Source organism: Python bivittatus, unplaced genomic scaffold (genome assembly GCF_059951505.1).
Source record: "Python bivittatus isolate LINGU-HERP-01145 unplaced genomic scaffold, Pbiv_v1 ctg000020_np1212, whole genome shotgun sequence".
NCBI classification, from domain to species: Eukaryota; Metazoa; Chordata; class Lepidosauria; order Squamata; family Pythonidae; genus Python; species Python bivittatus.
Genome location: NW_028277030.1, coordinates 35106438 through 35128655, shown reverse-complemented (window position 1 = coordinate 35128655; position 22218 = coordinate 35106438). Strand labels below are relative to the sequence as shown.

General features: G+C 43.1%; 1 protein-coding gene across 1 annotated transcript in view; it reads left to right on the top strand.

Annotated features, from left to right (window-relative positions):
• The first annotated feature begins 452 nt into the window (after positions 1–452).
• Positions 453–22218, top strand: part of CSMD1 (CUB and Sushi multiple domains 1) — a 1157732-nt gene continuing 1135966 nt past the window's right edge. The window contains exon 1 of the mRNA XM_088136832.1: positions 453–1281. Within this exon, the coding sequence (XP_087992958.1) occupies positions 1212–1281 (70 nt within the window). The 5' untranslated portion in view covers positions 453–1211. The remainder of the gene's footprint in view (positions 1282–22218) is intronic.

The window sequence follows — 22218 nt, the reverse complement described above, 5'->3', positions numbered from 1 at the left end:
CTCCCCAAGAAGTCGACCTGGCAGCAAGGCAGGAACTTGCCCGCGAGGGCCGCCCGTCTCGCTCTGCGGCCAGCCCAGGAATTCGAACCCGGGCCGCCCTCTTCGGCTTGGTCTCTCCCTCAGTAGCGCCCGGCTGTCCCGTGGTCGCCTCCTCCTGGGAAAGCATTTCCTCCGCCTGAGGAAGACCACTGAAAACAAAAAAGTTGCTCCCCACCCGCCCTGGTCGCCCTCGCTTTCCCTTCCCTGAGGCGCGGAAGGCTGCGGGGAGGCTGCTGGCTTGTTTTCGGCTTTGGTGGGCGCACTTGCTGCCGCCGCCGCCGCCGCCGCCGCCGCCGCCGCCGCTTAAGTCTCCATCCCCTCTCTGTGGGAAGAGATGGTTGAGTCCGGCAGCAGCAGCAGCACCACCACCAGCAGTTACGGCGGCGGCGGCGGTGGCGGCAGCGGCAGCACCAGGCTGGGCAGCTTCTTCTGGCGCTAGCAGCTCTGTCAGCTGGCCGCGCTCGCCCGGCTCGACTTTCCGCTCTCTGTCTCCTCCTGACATCCTGACAGGGGGACCCCCTCCGCTCACGCCCCCGCCCGCACCCTTTCCCTTCTGCTGCTGCTGCCGCTGCCGCTGCTTCTTCCTCTCCTCCTGCCGCCGCCGCCGCCTTCCTCCTCTCCTGTGGCTTCTCTTTTCCTCTCGTGCCTGGCGTCTCTTCGCCGACGTCGTCGTCGCCGCCGCCGTCGCGGGGCTGCCGGCGGTGGGTTGTTGTTTTCCTCCCTGCCCTGCCTCGGAGGAAAGAGAAGCCGGTCGCCACAGCTCCGACCGGAGGTTTCCTTCCAGCGCGCTCGACCCCGCAGTGGCTCGTCGGCACTTGATGCTATGAGAAGAAGCCGAGCGGAGGCAAGCAGTCCTGCAGGAGGCGTCGAAGGCTGTGCCGCCGCCGCCGCCGCGGCTGTCACTCGAGGCACCTGGAGCTTCCCTCGCCGCTGCGCTGCCGCCGCCGCCGCCGCCGCCTCGCTTTGCCCTCTGGCGATTCTTTGGCCCCGGCCTTAGTCCCTTTGGCACTTCGGGCCCGGGCGGGAACCTGCGCTCGCAACTGAGGGGCGCCGCTGCGAGGTCTCTCCGCTCCCCCCGCCCGCCCGCACCACAAGCCACCCTCCTTCCTCAGCCTGCCTCCTGCTAGTTGGTTCGCTCGCTCCTTCTCTATGTGTGTGGAATAACTGCAGATATGACTGCGTGGAGGCAATTCGAGGCTTTGCTGGTGGTGATCAGCGCGGGGTTTCTCACTGCAGCTCAGGGTAAGCGCCGGCGGCGGCTTTTCTTCCAGCGAAGAGGGGCTTCCTCCTGTGGAGGAGGGGAAGGAGAGAGGAGGTTTGTGCCCAAACGGGAAGACTGGGGATGTGCTTTGGGGGTCTTCCCTGGGCCAGATCCCCGCTTGGTCCCAGGCGAGCATTTCCTTCTCTCGCTGATCGATGCACACCTCGGTGGCGTTTGCTCAACGCAGTGGTCAGGCATGACGGCCCCGTGCCCTCTTTGCCCCCCACCCACACATCCAGGCAGTGTGGGCAATCGGCACCTGCCCTTCCACCTGCCTCAGGCCCCCTCGTGCTTTGTTGATGGTTGTTGCCTTGTGTCAGGACCTACCCCGGATGGAAGAAGGGTGGAATGTGCACATGGAGGGATGGGAGGAAAAGTGAGAAAGGCTAAGGCTGCCTCCCTCCCTTTAAGTAACAGGCTTCCACTTCCAAGCTACCAAGGAGAAGCTGGCTGTGAGGTTAACCCAGTCTGACTAGCTTTGATCTACACTTTGTACCTTTTGTAAGTTGCAGGAAGCCAGCAGGAAAGGAGAACAGCGCTTGAGTCATCCTCCTTGGGGCTCTCTCCTTTCTATCAGGCTTCTACAAAAAGCTATCCTTGATGCTCAGCATAAAAATGTGCAAAGCGTGTGTGCATGCTTCTCTATCCATGTTCTCTTGCATGCACACAGGCAAGCAGAAACTCACATTCAATAATCACTTCTTTGCCCCTGGTCAATCCACATTTGCGGGGTTGGAATTCTTTTCTCCTTGAAATTGAGGTGGACAGAGGATTACACAACTTCAAGTTGGTTGTTGACCCTGGCCTGCTCCATCTCCCAGACAACAATATCTTCTGAATCCCCTTTGTCTCTCATTAGCCCATTAGCTGGCCTTTTTCAAGTTGGCAAGCAGAGGGGTGTGTGTGTGTGCGCATGTGGAAAGGATGCTGGTAACAATGATGCTGCTACTCCAAGCTAACAGCACCTGCCATGGTAGAAACTGGATTCTCTCTTGCTTCTCTTGAAGCTCTCTATTGAACTCAGCTTCAAGTGTGTGACAAGTAGAGAGCAAAATAAAAATAATGTCTCTTTCTGTAGTTGGCTTGTTACAAAATTGATGAGGCTCCCACCTTTCTTTACTCTTTTTTTTTTTTTTTGCTGCCCTAGTTTTCTAGAAAATTATTGAAAATAATACAACATTCAAAACAACTAAAACATTTCTGTTCTGATTCTGCTGTCTATCCCTCATGTGTAGGTGCTCTTAATTGTGTCATACTGACACCCTCTAAAGTGATGGGGTCACTTGGTGAAGTGAGCATCTATGGAGATTTCCCTTCCCTTCCCCTCCCCCTTCCCTCTTCCTCCTTCTTCTAGGTTTTCTTTGAATTACTTCTGATTGCCAGAGGGGTGGGGAGAAGGGCAAGAGGCAGAGAGGACATATTTCTGTTTCTTCTGTGATTTGTGCTAAGGTTTGCAGAGTTTGGAGCAAAGGCAAGTTGTGTTTTTAATGCACTAAAGCTCCCTCCTTCAACTATATCCCTGGAGCTACTGCAGGTGACAAGTGATGCCTGGCTCTTTAATGCCTCTGATCTCATTTTACTCACTTTGAATAGAGAACAGAAGAATTGAAACATCTGACATGCTTCAAAATGGTGCTGAAAGGCCAGCTTCTGTATAACTGAAGATTGACCTTTGAGAAAGAGAAAGCTGGGGCCCTTCAGATACGTTGGGGCTACAACTGGGAGAATTCCCAGCTAGCATATCTGTGGCTGTGGTCTTGGGAAGGGTGATATCCACCATGATGGATTTTGCCCCGTTTTCCTGCTGCATGAAGAAAACTCTTTCATTTCATTTCCCCCACATTCTTATGCTGTCATCCTTTCTGTTCTCTTGGGAGAACAGAAGCAGAGTATTATCTCCCAAGAGAATGGTGCCTTCTTTACTGTTTGCTTACTGGGATCCTCTTTGATTAAAGATTTTCCTTTGCCCTGCTGTTGATGCCACTTAATAACCTTGATATTTCAGCTCTGTGGCTCCAGATTGTATTTTTTTGGGGTGGGTGGGTGGGGGGATTGGATAGAAAAGAAATGCACAAATCTGCATCCTTTAGCACATCAGGTTGTTATGATGTGGTTGCTAACAGCTGCCTGTGCCCACCAGTTTTGCCAGGAAAGGACGCAACATACTAGTCAAATGGGCTCATCCCATGGCACCAGTGCAAATCCTATCTTATTAAATCTGAAGGAGAGTGGGAAAAGTTGCAATCATTGTACAGTTTTTTCAGCTACAGTTGAGGACTTAGACCTCTGATTCTTTCATCAAATGCATCATGATTGACACTTGACATTTGACACCTGTCATTTTAGTTTTTTTCTTCTTATCATGTATGAACATCTGAATACAGGTTCATGCTTAATCAGCACTGATCAAATGTATGTGGCTGGCAGATAAGGGGGATTTTATTTGACAGTGAGCAGTACCCTTGGCAGCAATTCTGTAAGAGTTAAGATTAGTTTGTGTCACTTTAGAGGGAAAAAAAAAGTTGTAGTGCATTCTGATGTAGTAATGGACCAGACAACAGGTAGACGAATAAGACAGTGGAAGTGACAGCAGCAACATCTGACTTTTTCTCCCTCACCATTTTATGTTCTCAAGCACTAAAGCTCTGGTGACTAAATTTAGCAAAATGTAAATCTGTGATTGAAATTAGACTGCCTAAAGAATGACTGAAAAAATAGCCATCACCTAGTAACAGATCAGCCTTAGTTTTCTAAGCACATAAAATCTTAATTAACAGAGCACAGGAACTCTTTATTTTAACTGTCCTATGCAGAGGAATTAATTTGCTTTTTTACTGACAGTTTGTATACTGAAGAATGTGAAGGGCTGCATTTCTATGGAGAAATATGTTTGTATGCTGCTTGCAATGTTCCTTTGTTTTTCACAATTAGAGAGCTATATTTTATCATTACCATCTGTATCTATATCTGTGTACATTAAAAATCTGTATTTTTAACAATTGTAAATAATTTCCTAAATAAAATAATTTTAAAAGAGTTATTATATTTAAGGTTCCTTTCAATATATTTTTATAGGAAAGACCTACAGGAATTAATGTTCAGCCTATTCACCTTATTTTTATAACTCTCTTAAAGCTGAAAAAACAAATCAAGTACATTTAAATAAGTAAACATTGGAAATACTTTTGAAGACTCACTCCTGTAACTCAGTTATTTCTGAGTAAATATGTTTAGGAAAAAGTTATAATGTTTTTGCATGTCTTATTGCAATTCCTTATGTGTTTTCTTGATACCAATCCATACTAATACATATGATTTAAAGTTGACATATGTTCTTCATTATAGCAACACAAAATCAGGGAGGTTTATACATCATCATACTAAAACCCAAAACTAAAAAAAGGTAAATGTAAGAAAACCTCCTCTATAACTTTACATTTGTCACAGTAATAATGCATGCACTACTGGCTAATTATAAAGAACAGGGAGGAATTAAGGTTACAAAAGTACAGCTTTACTTTCAGTAATTAATAGGTTCTTAATATGTGCAAGAAGCTGAAAAGTAGCATATAACTTGAAGGAAAGGGATAAGAATTGCTTCTTGTGATTAAATGGGGATATAAAGACATTTGCTGAAATTTTTTTTACCATTTAGAAAATAGTAAAACATGTGTCTCTGTGTGTGTTTGGGAGAATATATATCGTTTTGTATGAAGAAAGGCGGAAAGAGATTTATAGTCTGGCAAAAAAATAAGAAGAAAGATGCAACAGTTATATGGCTGGTTTGCCTCCATGCTCTTGAGATTGGCAGACCAGATCTACAGTCAGTGACTGCAGAGATCCAGAGCCTGGGAGAACATCTTAATTTCCGTGCTCATTAGCATATTCACTGAAAGGTTTTAGTTGAATCACTAGCTTAGTTTAACTGATGGGGAAAAAAATCACTTTGCATTTTAAATTTAAAGAGATAATAGGACAATGATTACATATTAAGATGATATAGTTTGAAGAGTCTCCTCCTCAGTTGTGAGGGGTTCCTGTGGGTCTTTTGACCTTTTTTTCTGCCAAACTTAGATCATTATAACACAAGTCAAGCCATTTATTAAACAATGTCCTCTTCTGTTCTTCGCTCATCAAAATGTCATATCCCAATACTCTAGATCAAGGATTCTTAACCCTTTAATATCCTAAGTCTCATCATCCACTCTGATAAAGGAACTGGGTCCCACCATGACAACAATAGAAAGACCATATTTCTCCAAGAAAAAAATGTGTATGTTTTCAGGTTGATGTTTATGGTTTATATGTGTGTTATGTACTGAAAGGTTTAAAGGCTTGATTAAAGTTTTGGGAACTTAACCCTGTGTCCTACTAAGATAATTTCTGAATCCCATCATGAAATGTGGAGCACCATTTGAGAACCATGGTTATATTCAATTATCTCATGATATCCTTCCTCTCTTGATCTTATCCCAACTAATATAGTTGGAGAATATTTTCCTTATTATTTATCAAATAAAAAAGAAAATGCATAGGTTTTTTTCTCTAGATTTAAGAAGGTAGGTTATAGAAACCCTAAGGTTATGTGTTAGCTTAAAAATCATAGTCGCTTACTGAGTTTTGTGAACTCCAAATATTAGCCTTTGAACATAAATACTCTTTTTGAAATTCTCCATACATGTCCTAGTTCCCCTTTCTTTTTTACAGTCTTCAATGTCTAGGATACTTTTTTACAACTAAAGGGAAAAATGTGATGCCATTTTATACAGTACCTAATTTTCTCTGGCTTTATTATATTAAAATGAGCATACTGGCTGCTTATTGATAAAGCTCACCGGTAACTGTGACTATTCAGCAAAACGTTTGCATGTGTTTATCCACTTAAAGGGGACATACTTCCAAAGAAACATGAATATATTTATTTTAACACCTCACCTCTTTGAAAAATACCTTGGAGAAGAAATATAGCTTTTCACATGCAGATAGTCAAATACCTTAATTTTATAGATAACAGTGATGCTACAGCAGAGTCTAACTTGTGACCATCAGCATTACAGAATAAGGAATCCTTCTTCCCATTGTATTTCATCCAACATTCATACTGAGAAGCAATCCTGTGATTTTATTTGCTGTTTTCCCCATTCATTGCTGCTAGCATGTCTGCTTCAATGTACACCTACCATGCTCAGCTGACTATTCTTTAGTTGTATATGATGGGGCTGTAAGGACAAGAAATTTTGCTATCTCTTACTAAAATAGAAACTGGGTTTGTAGCCATATTCCCTTAGTTCATTATTATTCTTAGAGAAAATATCCATCCTATAAAAGTTTTCCCTGTTATGGAAACATTTTGGGTGAAATCAGTGTATATTAACCTCATCTGGCTTTGCTGACTATCAGAAGCGAAGAGTTACTACCACATAAAAAGCGCTTATTAGTTTTTTGTGCTTACTCTGAGCATATCCAAGGAATAGTTTTGACTGCTGATTACCAGGCCACTGTGAAATCAGTAGTATTATGACAGAACTAGGGAACTCCAATAATTCCAGGATTCTGTGGCAATAGCCATGGAAATTACTATTTGTTTATGTAGTGTATCACTGTACATAGGGTACACAAAAATGTTCCTATTTCAAAGAGCTTATGAACTAAAATTAGTCACAAGGAAACAGCATGGAAAAAAAGAGAGTGAGGGAATAGTTAGACATAGTATTGATACTAATTGGCCTAAAACCAATAGCAATTTAGTGTAGACATTTTGAGCCCTACAATGTACTAAGAAGACAAATATAACAGTTCTGGAAATAAATCCACAAAAAATTCCTAGCATACAAAAATCCTTCCTAGCATCACTGTTGCTTACACATCAACAGTTTGAAAAAACAATAGCCAATCACATTCCATTTTCAAGATTCTGTATACTAAATTTCTCTGGAGGCAATTTTTACTCATCACAAGCAAGCAGGCAAATGATCATTTAACAAGCTTGTCTTTATTAAGTCAATGGAAGGTTCTGAAATTATTTGAAACCCCAAGTACTATATTTTAATAGCAACTATTTAAGGAAAATAGGTTTAGGAACATCAACAACTATTTACTAGCGGAGGAGTAATAATGAATAGCTATTGTATATTGTTATAATTTATTAAGGATTGGTATTCTCTCCCTTAAAGGAATGGAATCTTTTAGTATTTAAATTCTTTTAGAGAGATTCATTAATTCTTCCAAAATGATCTGCATAAAAGAAAAATGAAAATAAAATATTTCAAATTAGATACTTGGCATGTCTTCCCTACTGTTTCTTTTAAAAGTTGCATGTTGCCATAATAGCAATGATTCACTTTTTCATTGTACTAGCCCACAACACGGGATACAAAATAAGTTTAGATTCCATGATACTTCCACTGCCAAGTTTCATATAACAAGAAATGAAATGTAGGGGAGTAAATACCCTTCTTTAACCAGGATTTAGAACTAGACATACATGTATGTGTTCTAGCTTAAGATTTTAGTTTTAAAGAGTGCTTTTTTATATACACTCTGCTTGCTGCTATCACTTTGTCAAAATAATTACTAGAACTACAACAACTAAAGGTTCCCTACTATGCTTAATGCCTATTCATATATATGGGTGGAAAAGGCTCCATGCATTGTATTTTCATTGCTTCTAGAATAATGATTCTCATACTGTGAGGCTGTTTTCCTAAATGGGATTCAAATAAGTACAGAGCAAATGAGGGAGGAAAAGGAATCTTCATTTTTCTGTTGTTGTTTGGGTAGGAACTTGCCAAAATCAAGAGTGACTATTGAGTATATAGACTAAATAAAAATAAATATCAGATTATTTGTGCTTCTAGGACCAGCCTGGAGAGGAATGAAAATGAATAAGCAAATAACTTCTTATGTACAAGTATTTTACTTTTTTTATGTAAGCATTTTCCCCTAATGTTTCTAAATGTTAATATTAATATAGTAGTGGCATCGAATTCAGCTTTGAAATATAATTTGGTTCTGTAACTAGAGAGGACTGAGAACTGAATTTCAAGTACCAATTGACAAAAAGACGCTACAGTTGCTCTTTTCACTCTCTGTGAAAAGACTATCCTTCTATTTTAATTTATTTTACAATACTTTTACGCTTAATTTATTAAATGGTGCAGTTTTTATCTGTTTTCTAAGTTGCCTCCAGGTTTGACAGAGAAGAGATATAAGTACATAAATAAAGTTAACCTTATTTTGTTGTTTAAAAAAATCTTTGTTTGTTCTAAATGTTTTGATAAGTACCTTCTAGACAAATGTTTTGATAATCACCTTCTAGACAAATTACATATTATCTTGATCTACTGTGATTTTGATCTATTATGGTAACATTTATCAGTTGTCTACAGATAGAAACTGAATCATGAGTGAAGACTGACAAACTCTTATTACAGGAATATAGTATCTTACTGCTAATAATACATCTTATTTTTAGTGCATATATTTTTGACATTCCCCTTACCCAATTAGGGAAAGAGTAAAACATATAGTGGCCATCATTCATAACTGGGAGATTTATTCAATTTACCCACCTAACAAGGTTTGAACTATATCATATTTATAACAATTAACTGAAAAAAATATCTTGTCTAATGGGGATCTGGTTAATGCTTTGCTTTCAGTGAAACAGATGCACAAAATCAGAATTCTTACAATATTAGGAATGCAATATAATAATTAAATATGATTCTCTACTACCTATGTTTCTTATGTATTTGTGCTTTATTTTAAAGAAGAGAGCTAATTTATCAGTTTTTATACTGATAAATGAAGAAACAAAAAGAAACATAGTATGTCCCACAAACCACTGAAAATAAAATCTCAGTCCTAAAATTTGCTGCTTAGAATAAGCTTTTGTGGTTCTCCACTTAGTTCAATGCCACAAAATATTAGATTTTATTATGTGATATAACTATGTCTCATTTAATATTGCAGCTTATACAAGACTGAGGTTTAGGATAAAGTAATTCAACTCTTTCATTAATTAAATAATGTTGCCTCGTCCTTTTTCTTAGCTATGTTTAATAATACATATATTACTTGTATTTTTAGGATTTCAAATATTTTTATAGAAATTTTGTAAAGTACCAGAACTCTTACTGGAGTATGGTGGTCTATAAGAATAGTGAAAAATAGTGAATAAATAAATAAATGCCCCAGTTGCATGCATCAAAGTTCTTAAATAAAACTCTTGAGACATAGCAACATAGATGGTATACCTAGGATTGGAAAAAAGCAAAATGTATCCACTGGGTTCACTGTTTAAATAGGTACAAAGTCTGTCTGACAAGAGTCAGGTTTTGGAATGATCAAACACACTTAAAAGTAGATAAAAATCTAAAGGCAGTTATATGAATAGAAATTGTAAAGAGATTAGCCCCTGACATTATGTTGAAGATAAGGGAGAAAGCTCCTGATCCAAAAGATAAAGAGGGAGAATAAGACACCAGATCATCCTAAGGAAGCTAAAAGGAGATAGAGTAGAAGGAAAGTGGATAACTTTGGCTGGGAAGAAGTTGGAGGGACAGAACTAATAAAAAGGTGAAAGGAGATCTTATGGCAAAAGCATGTGAATTCAGGCACTATCCTGAGTGCTAGATGACTAGGCCTTCTTGAGTTGTATATGGAAGGGAACAGAGACAAGGGAAGCAGTCAAATTGTTACAGCCTTACATACTGTAAAGGTTCTTTTGGAAGAGACTTAAAGAGGGTGTGAAATGGTGTGGTCTCACAACAGAAGCAGAATAATCTAGTTACAAATAGAGGACTGATTGAAGCAGCATTTTTTCCTTAAAACCTTGATATTTGAGGAACAGTATTTCTCTACAGAGGAAGAAGGGAAATTAGGAATGGTATTTGTTCAGGTTTCTATGAAAGGGAAAGGTATAAGAATTCTCTATGCATATCTAAGGGGGATAGATTTTCTAATCTAAATAGCTCCAAACATATACAGTACTGTAGTATTTGTTCATGCATACTTTAACTCTTGATTATCTTTGTAACTTTTATCTGCATTTATTCCAGCTCCACATGATTATATTTATAGATGTTGACTACAAATACACACTGTATTTCAAAAAGGATCACAGCATAAGTTTGGGGTATTGACATTTTTATTTTTGATTCCTTTCTTAAAGAGCCCCACTGTGGTATTAGTCTTTTTCATGATAGCCCCATATTCATTCATTTTTTCACTGAGTTATCTGTCACTATCCAAATATTCCATTCTAGATCTATATATTCCTTTTGTCTGCTTTCTGTTCTTTATTTAGTTACAAAAACCCCAGTCCTCTTATACTAAATTTGCCTCAGAAATCTGTTGGGTACTTTGTTAAAAGCCTTTTTAAAATCTAAACAAATGGTGTTTACTAGCTTACTCTTTACCTCATACTTGCCGACATTCTCAAAGAACTCTAAATCATAAGACTGATTTATCTTTGCAGACACCTTCCTGATTCTTCTTCAGCAGAAGTTGTACTTCTACAGGCTTGATAAGATTGTCTTTAATGATTTTTTTACTAGTTATCCCAGTTAACAGCACTGTAATTTCCTAGTTCATCCTGGATACCATTTTAAAAAATATTGGCCACTTTCCAGCCCTCTAGAACAGAAGTCAGTCTTTTAGAAATATTGCTTTTTTTTCTTTTTCTTTTTTTAGTTTTTAGTCTAGTTCCTGGACTCCAGGTAAGGTAACATTATGTGCACAACTCCTCAATGGGGAAAGGCTTCACAGCTTTCACTTCCCAAGAATTGCTGCAATGTTTTTACATACAAGATGAGACAAATGTACACTATCCTGGTGATTCATTTTAAAACATAGATGGGATTGATCTGGACTGTTTTGACTCTTTGTAGATTCTTGAAACTTTTCCCATCAACACAGTTGGCGGCAATGGCAGCATGAGGGAAATGATGAGTTTCCTACCTTCTCTTCATTAGGGGACTTGCTGGTGTACAAAGCCTAAGGTTGCACGGTATATTACTTGAGTGATTGTCTTATGTACAGATTGTGCTATTTATTTTCTTTCCCTTTTACATGGAGTGCAAAGAGCGGAAGGATTTTGGTTGTTCAAGGACCATCATTCTCTCCTGTAGCATAGAACACTTTCAGCATCCTGTTCTTGCTGCCTGTCTGTAGGCCTTGTTTGCAGTTGTCACCCTCTCACCCCACTGCAACCTATGAGTGCAGTTAGAAGCTTTGAAAAGACCACCTAGCATGGATTGATTCATGGTGTTCCTGCCTGTGCTGCAGAAATGGTTACACTTTGGATTTATAAAATGATTTGGAAGGATTTGAAACATGGAAACAGTGCCCTTCATCTCTTATGACTGCTATTTTTTGACTCAATGTCTTTGTTTTCCCAAAAGTATCTGCTTTTTTGGTCTTTTTGTTATTACTGACGTGCTCCTCAAAATCTCCCCCATTTCATAGGTTATTGTCTCCTTGCATTTCTTTTGTGTAAGGCTGTGCTTCTGTTTGTTTGGTCAAGATTTCCATTTTCTGAAGGGACCTTTCCTTTTCCTAGTATCTTTCTTGACCTACTGGTACACATTCTAGTTGAACTTCTATTAATAAGAGTTTATGTAATTTCTGTGGAGGCACCTAGGCTTTTTGATGCTTCTTTTAAACTTCCTTGCATTACCAGTCCACTTATTTCTGAGAAAATTTGCTTTTTTAAAAAATTAAAATGTGACTGTGTTTGGACTTTACTCATAAGCCTCTGTTTAGCTGGTACAAGACTAGCAATTCCACCCCCGTCTCTCCTAGTTGCCAGGTACAGTTATAGGAGAGAGCCATAGCTGTATAACTTCTATACAATGTAGAACTTAATGTGTCATTTTTAGTCCCCTTCACTGTGGCTTTCCTATAAAGTTAACAGCTATCTTGGAGTGGTCACATTATGAAAGTACATACACAAATACTGCAGTATAACTGAATGTTTGTTTGAGTCTATTGTAGAGCAGATTTGAGGAAAATCTCCCAGCCCATTTTTAAATAAAACTATTTTAGGGAGCATTTGTAGCTAGGCATAATGCTGATTTTGGAACCATGGTATATAAATTGGATAAGGTGGAAGTACTGAGAAATACTGAGAACCTAATACAAATCTCACAGAAGCAAAGAGCAATATATTTGCCTTTAATGGGTCTTAGATCTCTTATTGCTCCACTTATCCCATGTTTGAAAAAAAAAGTGTCCAGATGTGAATGTGTGCTCCAGATGAATACTGATGTCCTTCCTATATAGCTATTGTAGACGTAGCATACTGGGATGCTATTGACCAAGCAAACATGTATCATTTGCTCTCTGTGCTGTTCATTGGCACTTGTTTGTTTGCTGTTGAAGAGAAATTAACCTTTACTTGCTTTCTTTAATAAATTTAGTAAACAGGCTGATAGAATGGGGGATGATCTGTGGAAACAGAAAAAAGAAAACCTCAACTCACGTTGCCATGGCAATTGGTTCTTTTTTCTTTTGTCAAGTCTAGAGAGATGGGTGGCTTCCCCCCCCCTTTTTCCTTCTTAAAGGAAGACCAAACTGAAAATTGACATTTGAAGATGATTTGAAATGCGCACAAAGGACTTGATCACATGTCCCATACAGTATTAGTAGCACCAACTACTTTATAGTAAGTTTCTTATTTAAAGGCTCTGTGATAGGCTCCCACACTTACAGATAGAAATAACCAAGGACTATCTCAAATACCTACTCACCTGGGTCCAACATCTACTCCTCTAACACTTGACTCATTTGTATAGATTAATTAATTGTTAAACATTTAAATGTTCTGTTTGGTTTGGTTGAAATTTTATTTTTAGACTATGTGGTCCTAAACCAAATAAATAAAGACATTTATTTATTTATTTATTTAATCACATTTGTATAGCCACCCATCTCACATAATGACTCTGGGTGACATACATAGTAACAATCAAAAAACATAAAACTGTTGAAACAACCAATTTAAATTAAAATAAAAACAAGATAAAAACAAAAAACAAAATGGCAAGAAAACATACAGAGGGTTCATTCCATTAACCATCATATAACCATCTAACAGGCTCTACTCTACCATGGGATCCCCAAGCTAGTTGACAAAGTCATGTTTTAAGGCGCTTCCTGAAGGCCAACAGGGTTGGGGCCAACCTCACCTTGGGGGAAGTGATATTACACAGGGTGGGGGCTTTCTTCCTAGGTCCTGCCCAATGACATTCCCTAGCCAATGGGACCTGGAACGTGCCTCTCCTGCTGGACCTGGTGGGATGGGTCGATGTAACTGGGGAGAAGCGGTCCCTCAAATATCCTGGTCCCATCCCATGTAGGCCTTTAAAGGTGATAACCAACACCTTGAATTGGACCTGGAAGCAAACTGGCAACCACTGCACCTTGCGTAGCAGAGATGTAATGTGTGCAGATGCTGGAGCATACATAACTGCCCGTGCCACTGCATTTTGTGCCAGTTGAAGCTTCCAGATACTCTCAAGGGTAGCCCCATGTAGAGTGCATTACAATAGTCCATTCAGGAGGTGATTGGAGCATGAGTGATTGAGAATAGAGCCTCCCAATCCAGGAATGGGTGTAACTGGCTCACAACATGAAGCTGTGCAAAGGCCCTCCTAGCCACGACTGCCAATTGCTCTTCAAGCAGGAGTCGTGAGTCCAGAAGAACCCCCAGATTACGCACCGGGTCTGTTTGGGGCAGTGCGACCCTGTCAAGAACCAAGGATGACAAACTCCTAGATCCTGAGGCTCCCCGTATCCACAGCCACTCCGTCTTACCAGGGTTCAGCTGAAGCCTGTCGTTCCCCATCCAGGCCCCCACAGCCTTCAAGTACCAAGAAAGGACATCAACACTAGGGGCAGAGATGTACAGCTGGGTATCATCAGCATTATTATTATTATTTTATTATTATTCATTTGACTTGTCCCCACCCATCTCCCCACAACGGGGGACTCTGGGCGGCTTACAACAAACTAAAATCAGAAATACAATTAAAAGTTATAAAAACCAGACATTACAAAAATAAAAAAGCTAAAAAATCCAAGAGGCCGATAGGGGCCACACCAGGCTGCTAAGGGGCCAGCCAACCTCATTTCTGATATCCTCCCTCTCGGCCCCAGGCCAGATGGCAGAGCCAGGTCTTCAAATCCCTCCGAAAGGCCTGAGTGAGGGGGCCTGTCTCACCTCCGGGGGCAAGATGTTCCAAAGGGCAGGGGCTACAGCAGAGAAGGCCCGCCTTCTGGACCCCGCTAATCGGAGTTCTTTTACCGAGGGGGTCCAGAGCATGCCCTCTCTGTGAGATCGGGTGGGACGGGTTGAAATCATGGGGGCAAGGCGGTCCCTCAGCTAGCCTGGCCCCATGCCATGTAGGGCTTTAAAGGTGATAACCAACACTTTGAATTGGACCCGGAAGCAAACCGGTACCCAATGCAGCTCACGGAGCAAAGGTATTATATGGGTCCTTCTTCGGGCCCCAAAAATTGCTCGCGCGGCCGCATTCTGGACCAGCTGAAGCTTCTGGATACTCTTCAAGGGGAGCCCCATGTAAAGCGCATTGCAGTAGTCTATCTGGGAGATAGCTTACATTTAAGACTATTCAAAGAAATCGTCTTTGAAAAGATGACTTCTTGAGCAGATCACACCTAACTTGAAAAAGTTATTCACAGGGAGTAGTTATGTAGAGACCTGTGAGGAAGGAAAGGGGGGTAGGGAGGTAGAAGCAGAAACAGGGCAGAAACAAATATTGGTGCATTTCCTTAGAATTCACTTCCATGTGGCATGTAGAACCCCATGTAGAGCACATTGTAGTAGTCTATCTGGGAGATAATGAGGGCATGAGTGACTGTTCGCAGGGCATCCCGATCCAGGAAAGGGCGTAACTGGTGCACAACCCCAAGCTGTACAAAAGCCCTCCTGGCCATGGCTGCCACCTGCTTTTTGAGCAGGAGCCGTGAGTCCAGGAGGACCCCCAAATTATGCACTGGCTCTGTCTGGGGCAGTGCTACCCCATCCAAGGCCAACGATGATAACGTCCCGGATACAGAGGAGCCATTAACCCACAGCCACTCCGTCTTGCCAGGGTTCAGCTGGAGCCTGTTATTCCCCATCCAGACCCTCACAGCCTCCAGGCACCGCGAGAGGGCGGTCACAGCATCACTTACCTCACCAAGGATGGAGATGTATAGTTGAGTATCATCAGCATACTGATGATACCTCATCCCATGATGACGGATGATCTCACCCAGCGGTTTCATATAGATGTTGAAAAGAAGCAGAGAGAGAACCGAACCCTGCGGCACCCCACAAAGAAGGGGCCGAGGATGGAACCTCTCGCTCCTTATCACCACCAATTGGGATCGGCCCTGGAGAAAGGAGGTGAACCAGCACAAAACTGTGCCATCCACCCCCATATCCCTGAGCCGTCCCAATAGGATACCGTGGTCGACGGTATCGAATGCCGCTGAGAGATCAAGGAGAGCAAGGATGGTCACACTATCACCATCCCGCTCCCACCAGAGGTCATCCATAAGCCGTTTCCGTTCCATAGCCGGGCCTGAAACCTGACTGATAAGGGTCCAGGTAATCCGTTTCCTCCAGGACCCTTTGGAGCTGCGAAGCTACCACTTTCTCAACCACCTTCCCCAAGAAGGGGAGGTGGGAGACTGGATGAAAGTTGTCCAGTACACTAAGATCCAGGGAGGGCTTCTTGAGGAGGGGGTGCACCAACGCCTCTTTAAAGGGTGCTGGAAACACTCCCTCCTGCAAGGATGCCTTAACCATCATCTGGATCCAACCACATGTCACCTCCCGAGCTGCTTTCACCAGCCAGGAGGGCATGGGTCCAGATGACAAGTGGTGGCCCTCACAGTCCAGAGGATCCTGTCCACTTCCTCAGGAACCACAGGATCAAACCATTCCCAGCTAACTAGGCAAGAACGGTCCCCTGGTATCTCCCCAGACCCTGAACCACACTCGGAGTCCAATTTGGAATGAATCCGAGGGATTTTATCCTGCAGGTGCTCTGCAAACTCCTCCATGCGGCCCTGCAAATGAACCACCACATCCTCCTTACCAAGGAGGGACCTGGTGATCCCAAACAGGACCGCCGGGCGGCACTCTGCAGATGCAATAAGGGCGGAGAAGTATTGATGCTTCACTGCCCTTATCGCCACAATGTAGGCCTTAATAGTGGCTCTAACATGTGTTTGGTCGGATTCAGTCCATGTCTTCCTCCAGCGGTGCTCTAGACGTCTCTTAACCCTCTTCAGCACCCTCAACTCCTCCATAAACCACGGGGAGTGTCGGGGCCGACGTGGCAAGAGAGGTTGCAAAGGCACGATCCTGTCCAAGGCCCCGGCTGCTTCTCTATTCCAGGCAGCAGCCAGGGCCTCCGCTGGACCGTGCAGCAGGTCCACGGGAATATCCCCCAGCTCCCTCTGAAACCCTGATGGGTCCATCAGGCACTGGGGGTGGACCAATCGCATGGGTCCTGCCTCCCTGCGGAGGGGGGTGGCATAGGAGAAACTCAGGGTCACCAGGACATGATCTGACCATGACAACGGAGAAAGCTGTACATCTCCCCTCAGATCACTTTGCCATTGCTCAGACAAGAAAACTAAATCCGGCATGTGGCCACTATCTCGGGTTGGGTCCCGCACAATTTGAGACAGGCCCATGGCTGCCATGGTAGCCATGAACTCCCAAGCTGCCTCAGAGGACCGTCCCAGGGATGGCAGGTTGAAGTCCCCCAGAACCATAAGCCTGGGGAACTCCACCGCTAGCCCCGAGACGGCCTCCAGCAGCTCAGGCAGGGAGGCTGCCACGCAGCAGGGAGGCTGGTACAGTAGCAGCACCCCCAACTGTTCGCGGGTGCCCAACCTAAGAAATAGTGTCTCACAGCCAGAAACTTGTGGAGCAATGCCCCTGAAGGCCACTAGAGACTCTCGGATGACAACAGCATATTGATGATGACAACAGCATATTGATGATACCTCACCCCATGGTGATGGATGATTTCACCCAGCAGTTCCATGTAGATGTTAAATAGGAGCGGAGGATAGGAGCGGATCCTGCAACACCACACATAGAAGGGGCTGAGAGCGAGACTTCTCACTCTCAATCAACACTGACTGGAACCGGCATCAGAGAAAGGAAGAAAACCAGCACAATACTATGCTGCTGACTTCCAACCCCCAAAGCTGGTCCAGAAGGATACCATGGTTGATGGTATTGAAAGCTGCTGAAAGGTCAAATAGAGCAAGGATGGATGCATTACCCCCATCCCGCTCCAGCCAGAGATCATCCAAAAGTGCAACAAATGCCATTTCTGTCCCATATCCAGGCCTGATCTTGACTGAAAGGGGTCTAGATAATCCACCTCATCCAGGATCCTCTGAAGCTGTTGCATGGCCACCTTCTCTACAACCTTTTCTGAAAAGGGAAGGTTAGACTCTGGGCAAAAGTTGTCCAGTATGGTGGGATCCAGTGATGCCTTCTTGAAGAGGGGGTGAACCAATGCCTCTTTAAGGGGCACAGGGATAATCCTCTCCTTCAAGGATGGATTCATCACCATTAGAACCCACCCACATGTCACCTCCTGGGCAGCCTTAGCCAGCCAGGTGGGTCTTAAGAGCAGGTGGCCGAACTCACAGTCAGAAGGACCTTGTCAACTTCCTCAAGTCCAACAGGTTCAAACCATTCCCAAATAACAGGGCAAACTGTACACCAGGCATCTCCACAGGGCCTGTAAAAATGCTAGTGTTGAACTGAGCGAATCTGTCTGACAGGTGCTCTGCAGATTCCTCAGCACAACCCTGAAGGTGAACCTCAGGGCTTCCCCTACACAGGAAAGCCTGGGTCACTCTATATAGGGCTGCCAGTTGGCTATCTGCGGACACAGTAAGGGCGAAGTACTGATACTTCACCGCCGTTACTGCCACAAGGTCTCACCCATGTTCGGTCGAGTTCACTCCTCATTGATCTACAGTGGTGCTCCAGACATCTCTTAACCCATTTAATCTCTCTCAATTCTTCCATGAACCATGGAGAGTGACAGGATCCATGAGCTGGGAGAGGTTGCATAGGCATGATCTTGTCCAAGGCCTCAGCTGCCCTCTTATTCCAAGCAACAACCAAAGTTCCAGCTGGGCCATGTAGTAGACCATCAGGAACAACACCCAGCTCCTTCTGGAATCCTTCCAGGTCCATCAATCACTGTGGCGGACCGATCTAATAGGTCATGGTTACCAGGGCGTGAGCTGACCATGACATAGGAGCCACAGAGAGGTCCCCCACTTCCAGATCACTTTGCCACTGCTCTGACAAGAAAACCAGATCAGGCATGTGAACACTCTCCCGTGTTGGGCCCTGGATGACCTGGGATAGGCCCATGGCTGTCATGGTGGCTATGAACTCCAGAGCTACCTCAGACCCCACTCCCAGGGAAGGCAGTTTGAAATCCTCCAGGATCATAAGCCTGGGGAGTTCCACTGCCAACCTTGAGATGGAGTCAAGATGCTCAGGCAGGAAGGTAGCTATACAGCAGGGAGGCTGGTACTGTAGCAACAATCCCAACTGATCCTTAGAGCCCAACTTAATGAACAGGATCTCACATCTGGTAACTTGTGGAGCAGCACCCCTGAAAGCCACCAGAGACTCCTGAATAACAATTGCCACAACCCCACCCATGTCCTGGATTCTTGGTTGATGCCACACCCGAAACCTATCTGGACACATTTCCGAGATGGGAACTTCCCCTTCTGGACCCAGTCAGATCTCAGTAACAGACGCTAGGTCAACCTTCTCATCTGTGATCAAATCACAGGGAGGACTGACCTGATATTTAGCAGCAGCAGCCAAAAATGGCCTCTATAGGTCTACTGACCAGGGAATGGGGCTGAGTCCAGGGCGATGGAATGAGACACTGGTATAAGGCATTGAGGCCGTGTTCCCTGAGAGCAGCCCACCTGCTCTCTCCCCACCATATCTCCCCATATCTGTCACCACTGAAATGTACTCTCTTTCCCCTAGCCCTCTCGAGGCCCCAGCATCCCCCAACCCAGACCTCCCGGTGCCCAGCACAGAGGATCCCCACATTTTACCACCAAACACATACACCCAAGGGGGAAGGAATCTGAGTCCCCAGGCACTTTAGCACTTGCTTTCAGCACCAAGGAAACACAGACAACAACCACTGTTATAACCCATCTGTCAGCCACCCACACATTGGCTGTTCTCACCAGGCTGGCTAGGAGTTGCCATCCATACCATCTACAAGGCCCCACTACTGCCGCCCCAGCCAACTCTCACCTGAAGGGAGAAGTCAGTCTCTTACACAGGGAGGGCCCCCCACTATCCACAACCTCCACTCTGCCAACCATCCTGGGCCATCCAGATAATGACAGCAAAATCTGACCAACCAACATGCTGTTGTTTCTTGTGCATCTGGTGAAGAAGAAGATAAGAAGAGATCCCCCATGAAGAGATCCGCAGCAGCTTCAGGCATAAGTCCTCTACTGTTGCTACACCTCCTTGGTTTAGCCACCCAAGTTCATAATCCTCTGATTCCCAAAAATGGGAAGCAAAGCTGTCCTCCAAATCCTGGAAAGCTCTCCCTTGGAGCAACCATCTGAGAGCTAGCATGTGACTGCATGGTGCCACCACCAAGCAGATGAGGACCAGGAAAGATCATCCAGCATTAATATAAAGTGATCATTACTGTAGAACTGAAGGCAAAGTTTTAAGTATAATTTTGATCTCCATGACAGTATTTTATCTTGCCGCTTTCTGTTCTGAGGAAATTATACTATAGCAGGACTTTCTTCCATAGCTGCATTTATAAAATTTCTTCAGAGAAAAGTTATTGTCAGAAGAAAATAGACACGGCTATCTTCTGGGTGAGGTACTTTATATGCAACATAAAGAGATACAAGCCAACTGCACTGTCATTTTCTAAACTTCTCTGAACAAAGATATACCTTATATTGTTGTTCTGAAATTAAATACTATAAGTTGAGGATTTTATAATGGCTTATGAAGAAATGAAATATAATTTCACTTGATATATATATATATATATATATATATATATATACATACATACATACATACATACACACACATACACATACATACACACACACACACACTGTATACATACATACATACATACACATACACATACATACACACACACACACACTGTATACATACATACATACATACATACATACATACATACATATAATTACTATTGAAAAACCAAAAATAATGTAATACAAATATAGATGGGTTAAAAATGCTTTCTACACATTTAAGATGACAGAACAGAAAACTTCCCAGAGAGGTAAAGCTAGAGCAAGCATCATTAATGCTGTAGGGTGAATCAGTCCTTTCCCTAGATTTGCATGCCTGATTTGAGACCTTTTATGGAAAGGTCTCATTTTCTTTCTTTGAATTGGCAATTCTGTTTCAGAAGATTGAATGTTTGGTGGGAAATAGACTTTTAAAATATATAATTGTAGGGAGAATCAGGGTCCTATATTCTAGATCTTACCCTACCCCCAAATCTCCTATGTTCATGGTAGGATTGCCACCTGTTCTGAATAATGAGAAACTGTTCCTCTTTTAGTATTAAACTGCAGTTTTTCTTTTCTTTCCAAATTAATTAGAAACACAATTTTTCCATTTATTCATTTATTGAGGTTCAACATGGAAAAGGAAGAGGTTGAATTTGTAATTTAGTCCTGTGAGAAAAATCATGGACAGTAATGTGATATGTACTACAACTTCCAGGAAACTTCATTTTTACCAATCACAGTGGCTAAGCTTTGGCCAGGAAAAAAAAAAGTCCAAAAAAAAAAAAAAAAGCCAAAATAAGCCAAGTGATGGTGAACTCATCTTTCAGTGAGGAGATACGTAGTTCTGCCTGAGCTTAAGGAGATGGTAATCAGCCACTTCCTCAAGAAGCTATGGCTGGATCTAATAGTGCTGGACAATTTCCATCCTGTCTGCAGCCTTCCCTTTCTGGAGAAGGTTGTTGCAAAGGCAGTCCAGGTGCAGCTTCTAAGGACTCTGGAGGAAACAAATTATCTGGATTCCTTCTGGTTGAGTTTCAGTCCTGGACATTGTACAGTGGTGACATTGATCACATTTGTGGGTGATCTATGGAAGGACTAGGATGGGGGTGGTGCATCAGTCCTGGCTCTCCTTGAATTCTCAGTAGCTTTTGGTACTGTTAATCATGGTATTCTTCTGGACTGGCTCAAGGAGTTGGGAGTGGGAGACATGGTGTGGTGGTTCTCCTTCCTTCACCAGCTAGTTCCAGTTGGTGTTGATAGAGGGGAGAGGTTTAACCCTTGGCCGTTGCTTTGCGGGATGCCTCAGGGCATGATTCTTTCTCCTTCCTGTTTATTATCTATGTGAGGCTGATGGGTGAGGTCATCCATTGGTATGGATTAGGTATCATCAGTATGCTGATGATACCCAGTTATATATCTCATCCTTTAGCTGGCCAAACAATACGATTAAGGTTCTCTCTCTCTGTGTTTAGAGGCTTTGGTGGTCTAGATGGGGAAGAAGAGGCTCAGGTTCAACTTTAGCAAGACTGAATGGCTGTAGATTTTGGAGCCACCTGGATCTGGATATTTTCCATCCTTGGTTCTAGATGGGGTCACACTGCCCTAGACAGCCCTGGTGTGTAATTTGGGGATGTTCCTAGACTCACTACTCTTGTTTGAAGGGCAGGTAGCAGAGGGCCTTTGCACAAGCAACTGTATTCATTTTTGAGTCAAGAGGCTGTACTTGTGATCTCTCATGCCTTGGTAACCTCTTGTCTGGATTATTGCAATGTGCTCTACATGGGGCAGTCCTTGAAGAC